General features: G+C 44.1%; 1 protein-coding gene across 1 annotated transcript; it reads right to left on the reverse strand.

Moving 5' to 3' along the window:
* Positions 1 to 11,320: 11,320 nt before the first annotated feature.
* Positions 11,321 to 13,424, reverse strand: wfikkn2b (WAP, follistatin/kazal, immunoglobulin, kunitz and netrin domain containing 2b; the record flags this gene model as incomplete). The annotated part of the gene is made up of 2 exons (XM_084322867.1): positions 11,321 to 12,874; positions 13,239 to 13,424. The coding sequence occupies 2 exons, from the start codon at positions 13,422 to 13,424 to the stop codon at positions 11,321 to 11,323; spliced, it is 1,740 nt and encodes a 579-aa protein (XP_084178993.1).
* Positions 13,425 to 13,745: the final 321 nt, after the last annotated feature.

Here is a 13,745-nt window from a genome sequence, read left to right on the forward strand (position 1 = left end):
TGTAGACTGGAACAAGAGTACTCCTCTTCCCAGTCAACGGGTGGAGTACTTGGGCTTATTTCTAAGCTCAAGGTCTATATGGGCATCCCTCTTGGAGCGGCTCTCGGCGCGCTCTCCTAGGACGGTTACGGCGCTGTCCGTGATGCGCCTGCTCGGTATGATGGCATCTGCTCACTCTGTGGTCCCTCTTGGCCTCCTCTTCATGAGGAGGATACAGAGGTGGTTTTCCTGTATGGAAATAGACCCGGTGAGAGACAAGTGGAAGCGGCTGAAGGTTCGCATGTCAGTACTGGGGGACCTCGCCCTCTGGGGAGGGCCTGGGGCCCTCACCAGCGGGGTCCCCATGGGCAGCAGGCTGTCACACGTCACGGTCTTCACCGACGCCATCCCTCACGGGATGTGGGGGGACGTGTCGGGCCAACGCAGTAGGGGGCAGCTGGCAGGACCATGCTGCCCGGTCTGCACTACATTTCAATGTGTTGGAATTGAAGGCAGTCCTTCTGGTCCTCAAACGGCTCGGCCACCTTGTGGTGGACAAGCACGCTTTGATCAGGACCCTTATCTTAGTAGGCAGAGTGAGACGTGATAGCCAGTTGATATATAACGTAAGGTTATCCTATAACCCTAGTTATATGATACTGGCTGAGCGTCTCGCTCTTAGCGCCCTGAGGTCCCTTGGATGTTTTCCGCTTATGGAAATCGAACTGGGAAGGATGGGGCGTGACTACTTCCGGCGTAATATAGGGGACGCATGGGAGTGGCGTGGTCACGTGCAAGTGGGTGCATTTGTTTTGTTTCCCGGAGCACATTTGGTGCGTGGAGATAAGGGGTGTCTATTTTCTCCCATGTCTGCTTTTCTGCAGACATGGGAGAACCTTTTAACCTCTGTCTCTGTCTCAACCAGTCCCATGGAACAGCTTCATACCGCCTTCTGTCTGGCCTGCAGTGCTGAACCTTCTGAGTGACTCCTCCTGCCCCCTCGGGGCACACGGCCCTGAGGTATTGTCTTGTATCTCACCCTGTATCCATACGCTTGCAGTAGTTCTATCTATTACTCTATTTCACAATTTTCTTATATACTATGATTCTACTGTCACCATGTATGCATATGCTCACTACATGTATTTATTGCTCCATCTCCGCCCACTACAAACATGGGAACTCTCTAACCCCTGTCCCAACCCCCCCCCATCTCTCTGAGTGCTTGTCTCGTAGTGCTGACCAAGCTGGTGGATGTCTCTGGGTCTTGGCCAAGATTGCAGTGACTGTTCTACGTGCACCACGAGGCCATGGATCAGCCTCTTACCGTCTTCTGTCCGTGGTCTGTCAAAGTGGTTTGTGGTCTGTCAACGTGGTTTCATTGCTGGGTTAAGTATTTCTATTCTATTCACTTAATATGCTTACTTCATATATCTATTCTATTCACATATATGCTTACCACTTGTATCTATTGCTATGTCCGCCCATTACAATCATGCGAGCTGTCTAACGCCTGTCCCGTCTCCCTGTCTCCCTGTCTCCCCGTCCCCCCGTCTCCCTGTCTCCCTGTCTCCCTGTCTCCCTGTGAGTTGCTGTCCCGGAGTGATGACCGGAGTGTCGGACGTCCTGTGATGAAGACCGGGAGGATGCGACCCTCTCTGCGTGCCCTCCTGTCTCCCTGTCTCCGGCTGTCTCGTAGTGATGACCGGAGTGCTGGACGTCCCGCGATGATGACGGGAGGTTGCGACCCTCTCTGCGCCGCCCCCTGTCTCCCTGTCTCCAGCTGTCTCGGAGTTATGACTGGAGTGTTGAACGTCCCGTGATTAAGACGGGGAGGATGCGACCCTCTTTGCGCCGCCCCTGTGCCTCAAATAGATCCGCTATCAGCTCTATCTTCAATCTTTCAAAATGTTCAGTTGCTATCGCTATCAGCTCTATCTTAAATTTATTTTGGATTTATTTTAAATTTGTTGGACCTTATGGTGTTCTTGTTTTGTTTCTTGACTTATTGTGATGTTTCTTCTTGACTTGTTTAATTAAAGAAGATGTGTCCGGTCCATGGGGACATTAACGTGTGTTGTCGGGCCTTACAAATAAATTTGATTTGATTTGATTTGAATCTCAGTAGGCAGAGCGAGACGCTCAGCCAGTATCATATAACTAGGGTTATAGGATAACCTTAAGTTTTTCCATCTTTACTCCCTGGCGCCAGCGTTATTGACCATTTTCACGATGTTTGCGGACCCATCGTATATTCTATAATCTATATTATAGCTATGGAGACAATAGTATGGCTCATTTGACAGGCACTATTTATACTCCAACAGGGACAAAACTGTTTATTTCTACATACCTTTGTTTGTGCACTATACCACGCAAAAAATCTCCCAGTTTCACAATAATCCAGGCTGGTTTTCTAGATTGTGAGATATTTTGTGCGCATATGCCAATATATTATTGCCAGTCAAAGGTAGACACATTTTCCGACTCTGCGATCATTAGAAAAGCATGTTTTATTATGGGGTTCGGTAAAATAAATTTACCAGAAGTGCTGAGTCCAACATAGTCTGGTTAAAACACACCTTATCATCCATAATCATCATCAGCTTGTGACTGCAACTTGTTCCTGTTTGCGGACGACTCAGCCCTGCTGGTCTCTGACAAGAACAAGTTACAGGTTGAAAAAGCCCTCAGCTCGGAACTAGGCAAAATCTGCATATGGCTCGCCGACAACAAACTATCATTACACATGGGCAAAACAGAGTCCATTCTCTTCGGTTCAAATAACAAACTCAGCAAGACTGACGGCTTCTCGGTTACAGTGGGTGACAATATTATCACAAGGAAAGATGAAATTACCTACCTGGGTTCCATCCTAGAGGCTAATCTTTCCTGTGACAAAATGGCATCCAATGTAATAAAAAAAGTCAACCAACGAACGCGATTCTTGTACCGGATCTCCTCTCTGGTAAACAAGAATACCCTGAAGACTCTAGCAGGAGCACTCATTCAAGGGTACTACGACTATGCTTGCACCTCAAAGGCACTAAAAAACAAATTACAAACATCTCAAAACAAGCTAGTCAGACTACTACTTGACCTGACTCCTAGAACCCACCTCACCCCTGCCCACTTTGACAACCTAGGATGGCTTAGAGTAGACGACAGAGTACAGCAACTTGCAATGGGCCTGGTCTACAAGATACACTACGCGACCAAGGTACCCATGTACATGTCAAAATACTTCCCAAAGGTCAGTGAATACCACGATCACAACACCAGAGGGAGCTCCACAAATCATGTAAAACCCAGATTCGGCTCAAACAAGGGACTAAACACGTTTCGCAATTATGCCACATCAATGTGGAACGCCCTGCCTAAAGCTGTAAAGGAATGTGAATCACTACCCACCTTCAAAAACACTCTCAAAAAACACCTACGTGAGACTGCAATTCGAAACTGGCCCCTACAAATGTCCTAACCTAGTTGTACAGTAAATGACCAAGTAAGGCTTTGTCAACATTCCAATGTACAGTGTAAAATGTGTGTGTGTCCCCTACCCAACCCCCCCCCCCACCTCCAATGTACAGCCCTCACCCAACCCACCCAACCCCACCCCACCAACCTCCTCCAATGTACAGTTTCTACGCCAAATGTATATACACTCCTTTTCTGGACACTTTTGTATCACAAACAGTACTGTATTTGCAAATCTGATATGTCATAAATGTATAGATGTAGCAGTACTGTCTATCTGTATGTCATGTATGTCATATATGTTATGATGAATTGAAATTGGGGGACCCTGGTGTAAACAAGACGAACGTCTTTCTCTGGTCTGCATCCCCTTAACAATTGTATGTATTGAGATGTACTGTACTGTACCCATTCTGCAATCTGTTAATAAACTTTTCAATCAATTCAATCAATCCATATCATCCGTTTTGTCTTCTTCTTCATCATCTCCAATAGTTCGCTTGCCATTGCATTGCAGGTTACTATTGTGTGCTCGGGCCAGACTATAACACAGAGCCGAATAGGTTTCCTCATCGGCCAGTTTGACTATAGTATTTTTATGATTTACCAGAAGTGCTGAGTCCAACATAGTCTGGTGAAAACGCACCTTATCATCCATAATCATCATCCATATCATCCGTTTTGTCTTCTTCATAATATCCAATAGTTCGCTCTAGGCGATCGCCATTGTCGAACGTTAGATGGCTCTACTGCTCACTGCTGCTCACTCCCTAGTGCTTTGGTTGCTCTCACTGCGGCGTGGGGCGACTCCACCTAAACTGGCCCATGCAGTTCATAAGGTAGGCGATACTGCCACCTGTCAGGATTCAATCGCCATTGCAATTATAACGTAGCCAGAGGTCCCAGGCACACTCACAAAGGCCCGTGCGAGTGTTTAGAATGATAATAATAAAAAAAAAGGAAAAAGGAACGAAAAACGAGATATTATTGGCGCTCAAGTGTTGGCTCTCAGAAACGAGATATCTCGTTTTTGGCGCTCAATGAGTTAATGATGGTCTGTGATGGTGCGTGAGAAGAAGAAAAAGAAGATAATTGTATTGTCAATGTACACAAGGCAATTGAAATGTGTCTTTTCACATATCCCTCCTAGTTACACATACAGTACACACAGCCCTCATATCCCATAGTTACACATACACACAGTCCACCAGACATATGCATTTCATCAGAGAGGTCAGAGTGCAGGGTCGAAAGAATACCAGCATTCTATTGAAGCATATATTATCAAAATAAACCAGCTATCTGAGGAAATATACATCAACCAATATATCAAACATCAGCTACAATGCATCAAATTGCTGATGATTCTGACATTCAAGGTAATAACTTGTTTATATGATCAGGTCATAAACGAGAAGATGACCCTTCCTTCTTGTATAGTGTCCTTGTGTACAGCCATGGAAGAGGTCAAAATACTTCAAAGGAAAAATTTAAATAAGGAAAAAAGAGAGAGAGGTAGTAGCATACACATAACCCACAGAGCTAATACTTTGACACTTCTGACAGTGTAGTATTGTGCCATGTAAATTATTAAAAAAAAATAGATAATTTAATTCATCATGAAATTACAATAGCCGCAACACTACACAAAGTAGTAGTCATTTCACAGCAAGTTTGAGTGACCACGGAACAACCCCTGTATGGGCACCACAGCAAACCACCCAAATTAGCTTCACAGGTGAGCCAAATCGACGACAGTGGCTTTGGAATAGTGTACATACAAATGTCAAAATACAAACCAATCTCCAAAGCCACGGTGGCAAATCTTCTACAGCCACAAAATACAGCAAATGCAATAAAAACATTTCACATTTACCTGAGTCCGTGTATCAAGACCTGAGTCAATCAACTAGAATGAAAACATGTCTCCATTTTGATTATTTTTGGTGGTGGGGCTACCCATTTGTTCACGTTTGGATCACTAACTGGACCGACGGATCCACCAGCAGGTCCAGCTGATGATCCGTTTTTCACAAAAAAACCTTAGGGGTTAAGGGATTAAATGTCATGGTAAACTGAGTGGACTGAATGGAAATTAGAACATTTCGAATGACACTTATTGAAGCTGAACTTAGATAACCGCAGCTTTCCTCGAGTACAACATGTTCCAAATGAAGCCCCTTGATGTTGTCCAAGCTGTCAATCAATCCACATCTTGAGTGTCTTTTCAGAGACCAAAGAAACGTATGATATTTTCCTGTTCATTTTTATGTCAGTGCGTGTGAGAGGCTATACTGTATCTTTCCGACGGACGTCGTGTCTGATATGACCATAACAGATGCGGGTCATGAATCAGGAGGACCTAAGCCACCCTGCTCGCTGATGACTTCAACAGGTGCCATGGCTACAAGAACACAAGAGGTAGTACGACATAGAACACATCAGAACAGACAGACAAGCAAAAGGTCCGCTTCGCACGGCAGGAGGGAGGAGTGTACATTCTGCCCAATGTTTGTCTAATGTACTGTATGCGTCGGGGGCCTCGCACCCCGTCAACTGTGCCTTGGGGGTGAAATGAGTTTGTGAACGCAATGACCCCCTCATGATCAACAAAGCTCTGAAAAACCATTATTTTTTAGAGAAAGTCCTACCAAGCGTATAAAAACATAACTATTGCAATGTTTTGGTTAGCCCAACTCACATTAGAAACACATAAAAGGGAAAAAATTGTTGTCTGGGTGCTTTAAAAAGTAAGGTTCACACATGTTTCGCATATGCAGAGTTTTAATTGATAGTAAATTGTGCTTTTGTAGGCCCAAAACAATGCATTGTAGTTTTTAAAGGTGTTGTATTAATTGGTCTGCAAGGAAGAAAGCATACAAACATGATTGGTGGTGTTTCTTATTTTTATTTATTTTTTCTCCTTTTTCCTCCGTTTTTCTCCCATCCCAATGTTAGTCGTTATGCCAATTCCCAATCCCCTTCCTCGTCGCTGTGCACCTACCCCCTACGGTCGGTCTGGGAGAGTGGAGGCTATCACATGCTTCCTCCGACACATGTGTAGCCAATCAACCGCTTCTTTTCACCTGGCAGCGCGGACTCTCACTGAGAGGGTGTAACGTGTGGAAGGATCACACTACCCCCCTTAGATCCTTTCCTCGCTGAGCAGGCGCCCCGACCGAACTGTAGGAGTCGCTGTTTACAACGACCAGGACCCACCCACCAGCTTTCCCACCCCTAACACTGCCAATTGTGTTAGTATGAACGACCAGCCAAGCTGGTAGCAATGCCGAGAGCTGGGCTCGAACCCAGCATCTCCTGCACTAGTGGCGAGCGCCTTGCCCACTGCGCCACTTAGCCGCCCGATTGGTGGTATTTCTAATGGTTATAGCTGGATTGTTGAACTATAGTTCCCCAAACGGAACCAAATAGTTCTATTATATTGAGCTGAGTTTAACCTTTCAACAGGCTGCTCCTCCTATACTGTAAGTATTGTGGAGTTTACTCGCTGGATTATATCCAAACCTTGATATATTTATATGATACATAATGCTCCCTGATACATTACTATGGTCATTGTAGAAGCCACCTCTACACTTATAGATTACATTTGTCACATGCACAGTCATTTACCTAGTATGGTTTTGTCAACAGTCCAATGTACAATTTTGCTTGTTTGTACAGTGTCTCCCCCCCCCCCCCTCAATGTACAGTTTTGCTTGTTTATACAGTGTTTCTCCCCCCCCCCCAACCACCTCCAATGTTAATTACCCAGTATGGTTGACAATATCCCAATGTTGTGTTTACTTTGTTGTGTTTGAGTAACAAGGCAAGTAGTTGTTGCCTTGGTAACAACTAATGGGAATTTGATTATGTTAATTATATTATGCTAATTATAACGCTGGTAAATTGTAAGCCGATAATTAGTAATGACCTGTTATGGAATAACATTTAAAAATAACCTTTCCAACATTATGCATTAACATATTTCTGTACATACAGTATATTGTGCTTTTCATTCTTATAATGTATTTATTTATTCATCGTTTTTGTGTTTTTATTTACCTTTTTCAATAGGCCCTATTTCTTAGTTTCCGTGTTGTATAGTCGATGGCACAATTTCCCCTTCGGGACAATAAAGGTTTTTTATCTAATCTTATTCTATACTCTTTATAGGGACATTAGAACAAGCACTATTTTGTGAATAAACTAGTTATATGTATTGGATTGTCAGCCTACACTAATAATGGAAAGGAGCTTAACAACACCTAGGGGTTATTTGGCTTGAAATGATAAGGGAATTGATTTTGGTGTTATTCTGTAAATATTACCCTATATTACCATCTGGCACCATCTGCAGCCTTTGCTACACACCAAAGCCATGGAACACCCTATACTGTACCTATGGACATTAGGGAGGCTAGCTCACTAAATATTTAAAAAAAAATAAGCTAAAAACTTACCTCTTCACCTTAGCCTTTTAATACATTCTGCCACTTAGACTCATTACATCCACACTGTGATTAGAGCTATTGTATTGCACTGCTTTTATTCTGTCTATTTTATGCACATTTTATGTACATTTTTACTGCATTTTATATGTCTGCATTTCATGTATATTTTTACAGCTGTGACGCACTTTGGGCTGCAATTCTCGTATGAAAGGTGCAAATAAAGTGTATTATTATTATTATTATTATTATTATTATTATTATTATTATTATTATTATTATTATTATTATTATTATTATTATTATTATTATTATTATTTTTATTATTATCTGAGAACAAAGTGAAGTTAAAAGTTGGAACCAGATCTATACTTGCCAAATTGGTTCTAAAACTTGAGGTATTTTGGAATTAAGAACCGACATCACAAAAGAGAAATCATAGCAGATATACAGTACATAAGTCCAATACTTGTTCTACGAGGAACCACTACAAACAAGAAGATCCATAATGGTTCCATTACAACACCATGAAGAGCTATTTATGGTTCTATACAGAACCACTTTTGAACAGAAGTGCTGAAGAACCACTTCGATATAAAAACTACAAATGAGAACATTTACATTTACATTAAAACATTTTATTTAGCTGACACTTTTATCCAAAGCGACTTACAAGTTCTGTATGACAAGTCAGCAGGAAGGGTACAACTCTTACAGCTGAGTAACAATGTGCATCAAACAGTGCTGAAACTTGGGTGCTGCAGTGTTGAGTGCATAGTAGTAAAGACATATTAGTATTCCACAGGCACAAAGAATCATTCCGATCTATTTTAGAGTGTGTTTGCTAACTTGTATGCGTTCAATAGATTTGATCTACAGTAGCAGTCATTCATTAATGAATTCAATCTTCAACATTGAGGGGCAGCCCTCATTTTCAATGTGCGATCATAATCATCATCAATACATTTTACAAAGTACAAAGAAGAGAAAAAAATTATTGAAATAAATAGCACTGTACTAATAAATAGTCTACTAATAATAATAATAATTGAAAACATTCAAATGCTATTTAAAAACCATTACAGATTGTGGTCACCAGTGCTCTAGTCTAAATCAACCCATGGACACTAGTACACCTAATTTCAATGTACCCTGCAGTGCATTCCTCGATGCAGAAGCTAAAGCCAGATCCAAGTTCAATATAAACTCTAGGCGCTTTAAGTAGCCGATTATTTGTTTGTGTACAATGGGTCCAGAGATCCATTCCAATAATGAAGTAATATAATTTGGACAATCTACAATTATACATGAAAACAATACAATATAGGCCTACAGAAAACATATTAATTCAAATGCACTAGGCAAAAGCAGATATACTTTGTGTGCTCACAGTCGGATCCAAATAAATATTTGATATAGGTTGACTGTGTGATCTGAGGAGGATCTGAGGAGTTCAGTAATAAGATCCCATATGATCCAGTTGTCTGATGGGATCATTAGCTGTCTGATCCAGCTGCTGAACCGTGAGCCTTGAGCTCCCTGATGATTTGGCCCATAAAGGAACACCATGCTGTTCCTGTAATGGAAGAAAATAACTGGTAATCTGTTGTTTCCCTCCCTTCCCTCCCTGCCTGGATGGGAGAAACAGAACTCCTCATCTGGGAGTAAGAACACCCTCGTCGAAGCCCAGATCAGGGCCAGAGACGCCTCCTGGCACAGAATGAAAGACATAACTTCTCTATGGGAGAAAGGGCCTGACAGTTTATAGCCTTGGTTCTTTACCCAATTATAATGGATCGGAGAGGCAAGGCGAAATGGGGTGAAGTCAATGCTATACCTGGATGGATCCCCGTTTTGGGGGTTATTTGGGGGAGAGAGCAGTGTGGTAAGGGAGGAACGGAGGGAGGCTTCTTGGCTTCAAGGAGTGAGGCAGAGAGAGGGGCGACCAGGGTGTGCTGGGACCACGCTATTCCCTTCTGTCTTACATCACCGCCTGTCAGAAGAACCACCCTGTACGCAGCCTCAGCTGCCTCTTATATATGTCCCGCATTGGACATTTTTAAAGTAATGAACCCGAACAAAATAAGTTAATTGACCATGGAGATGGTGTGGTAGCCTCTGTAGCCAATCCTTTTAGAAAAGGTTAAATGAGACTATGTCATGTAAACTAATAAATGCAGTCATTTGGTTACACAGAGCAATTATAATCTATCTTCAAAATAAGTTAAAGAAAATTAGAAATAAAAAGCATTTATATGTATATTTGGATGTGGGATTATTTTAAGTGTGAACCTGAATGTGGCCATTAATATGTTTATGAATAAATGTGATGCAATAAAAACGAGATAGCAAATTTAAAATCCCAACGTTTTTTTTATTTTCTTACAATACACAAAATGATGATCACAAGGTAATTATTACTAACAAATGTACTAGAAAAGAAATAATTGGAAACTCCTGTATAGAGGGGTGAGGTACAAAATAGGGAAAAGATTATAATAAATAGCAAAAAAAAAGAGGGAGCAAAGCACATGACATGTCATGACAAACACAAGGTAAGCTATAAACAAAATGCTAAAATGACTGGTTGTTTATCAAATAAATTACAACTTATCCACATGCATAAACCAAATCTACTCGCAAGGTAAACAATATTGTCGAAGCCATTTCATTTTTATATATTTTGGGCATACTGTGTGTGTGTATGTGTGAAACATTTATCAGGTATGTATATTTTTTATATAGAGCTCACTTCAACTGTAAAGAAGGCAGAAACTGATTACAATTTTGATTGTCAAATTGTAATATTATGTACATAAAAACAAAAACATTACAAAAAACAAACATGATTGAGTCTATTGTGTGTTTTGATGCAAGTCTGTAACCTCCATTGCCAGCGGAGGTAGCGGGTGGGGAAGCAGGAGAGGGGTGGGTGGGGGTCGGTTGGAGCTGGAATGGTAGCGGTGGGGTGGTAAGGAGTGGGGGGTGGGGTGCCTGGGGATTAAGGTAACTAAAGGATCATGATGGATGTCTCCCATGTTCACAGACATGGTATTTCAATCAAACACCAACGACAAAACCACAACAGAAAAGCTCCACAGTGAATAGGACACATTAAAAGGACATCTCTCTGTACATACAAACGAGGCTATGGTAAAAAAAATAATCTTAAAAAAAACTAAACAAACAAACAAACAAACAAACAAACAAACAAACAACCTGAAAACATCCAGAATGTGTCAATAAAGTGTCAAACTCATCTTAGCTAAGTGTTTCTAAAAACTAAAAGCATAATTGAGACTCACTGTTCGGTACATAACAGACTCGCAGTCCGAATGCGTTTAAAAGTGTGCATAGCGTGGGATTTATGTGCAGATTCCCCCCCTATAGAAAATCTCCCCAAAACATTCCTGCTACTGAGGGCTATTAGTTATGTCTTTGAGAATGTCACATGTGTTCTTGGATATGACCTCTCTGAGCTTCCTTACGCGACGCGGGCTGGAGGCGCCCACGTAGCTCTCCGGCTGGAGGACCGCCATGCCGTCGTTTACGTCGCCCATGACGATGACCTGGCCCTCGGCGGCTGCCCCCGTGATGTTGGGACACGGGCAGTTCCAGTCCATGTTGAGGAAGGTGACCTCCAGGGGCTCCTGTCCGAAGAAGCGAAGGCCCATCTTCTCGTCCTTCAGGATCTCCTCCACGGTCACGAGGGCATGGCCCGAGTTCTTCTCCTCCGTCAGCCCCGTCATCCGGCCCAGGATCACAAAGTCGCTCTTGCAGAAGCTGGTCACCATCTTCCCCCGCGGCTTGCAGGCCTTGCAGTGGTGGTTCTTGGGGTAGGGGCACATCTCTTCGCAGGCCTCCTTGGATTCAAAGTTGTTCTCGTTGCCGTTGCAGCCTCCGTAGATGAAAGACTGGCACTGCCGCAGGGTGCTGCTGTAGGCCCAGCGCGGCTCGTAGGCCTTGCAGAGGCCCTGCAGGCTGGGGAGGCCACAGGGGCCCGATAGCTCGGGGCCGCAGCATTGCATGCACTCCTCGTACAACTCAAACACCTTCCCGCGGGGCCGGTCATTGTTGTTGTTGTGGTGACAGTGGGTGAAGGAGAAGCAGTTGTTGGTCTTGGGTTCATAGTACCAGCCGACTCTCTCCTGCTCACTCCCACAGTCTTCTGTGTTGTCGGGGGGCTTCAGACACTCCTCCGGCAGACAGCGGGTCACGTTCCTGGGCTCGGGGCTCCTGGGAGGCTCCATGGGCAGCACAGTGAGCGGGTGGTGGGCCTGGGCCGAGCCAGAGGGATTCTGGGCGGTGCAGGTGTAGACGCCCGAGTCGTGGGACTGAGCGTTGTAGATGACCAGCTGACCTATGTTGGTGACCACCACGTTGTCCCGCACGTGGTTGGGCCTCATGACCACCCTCTCCGCCCCGTCCTCCTGCTGCTTCTCCCAGGTGATCCTCGGGCGCGGGCGGCCCACCACGTCACACAGGAAGCTGGCCGTGTCGCCCACGGTCACCGACTGGTGGGTGGGACCGCTGACCATAACGGGAGGCTGGGGTACGGTAGGGGGCGGGACGGTCACCTGGAGGGGAGCGGTGGTGGGTCGGAGCGTGGTCTCCTGTGGCGGCGAGGGGCTGGTGTTGGGCCAGGTGAGGTGGAAGCGGCAGGTGACCACGGCCAGAGAGGTGCCCTTGGAACACGCCTCGGCGTCCATGTAGCACTTGTTGTAATAGGTCATGCCGTCGGAGGCGCAGGTGAAATGGGGTTCTCTCTCGCAGCGGTCCCGGCATTTGCACACGGGCTGGCCGTCCCAGAGGTGGCACTCGGACCCCTGCTGGGGGCACATGAAGCTGGCACAGGTGGCCTCCCTCGGCATGCCGACCGGCTTCCCGTTCACGTCTATGTAGCGTGCCGCCACGCAACTCTGGTTCCCGCAGACGTTGGAGCAACACTTCTCGAAGGTCTCACACTCCTGCAATGAGGACAACAGAGGAATATGAGTTTTCTTTTTACAGATACTAATTATTCAGTGCTGCAGACCCCAGCAACACAGCATGCATGTGGAGTGAATTTTAAGAATGTCTGTTCATGTTTAAAGCAATCCCATAACCTATAACCTAATTTAGGAATAATCTAAAACAAAAATACGTATTATTTTTTATTAAAAGGCAGGGATGCCTTTGAATGAAAACTCATTAACTTTCACAAAGAATGCACATGTAAAACATTTCTTAACATTCTCATTTCACGTTTGGCTACTGAAGTAATTGAGTATTTTAAATTAAGAAATAAAATCATATGCAACAAGCAATCATAATTATGGCTGTAAAACACACCTGGTCAGATTCACACTCCCGCGTGCAGGTACTCATAGCATCCACCCAGAGGTTCGGGTTCATCTCATTGGGACAGATCCCCGCGTGAGAGTAGGCTACCCGGGGCATGGCTCCGACCCAGTGGTCCTTCCACACAGACAGACACGCCAAGAACCAGATCCACCGAGGAAACAGCATCCACCACATCGCCAGTGCAAATGAAATGTAACAAGTGGACGATGAAAAAAAAACGTGATCCCGAAATGTATACTAGACTATACCCGATTGCTTAATTAACATGTAATTCGTGAAATAATCAAGAAGAACGCATTGCAAATGTCCACTTATGATGCAGCTGATAACAGTTTATGTGCTGTAGGCTATTTATAATTCTCATGGTCCGGTTCGATAAGATATCTAAATGCCAAGCACGAGGATGCTCTATTTATACTTTGCTCAGCAAAAAAAAAGATCTGAAACCACCAACGTTGCGATCACCGTTAATGACTCGCCAAGTAACTCGCAAAT

The sequence above is a fragment of the Notolepis coatsorum genome (assembly GCF_963971535.1).
Source record: "Notolepis coatsorum genome assembly, chromosome: 10".
Lineage (NCBI taxonomy): Eukaryota > Metazoa > Chordata > Actinopteri > Aulopiformes > Paralepididae > Notolepis > Notolepis coatsorum.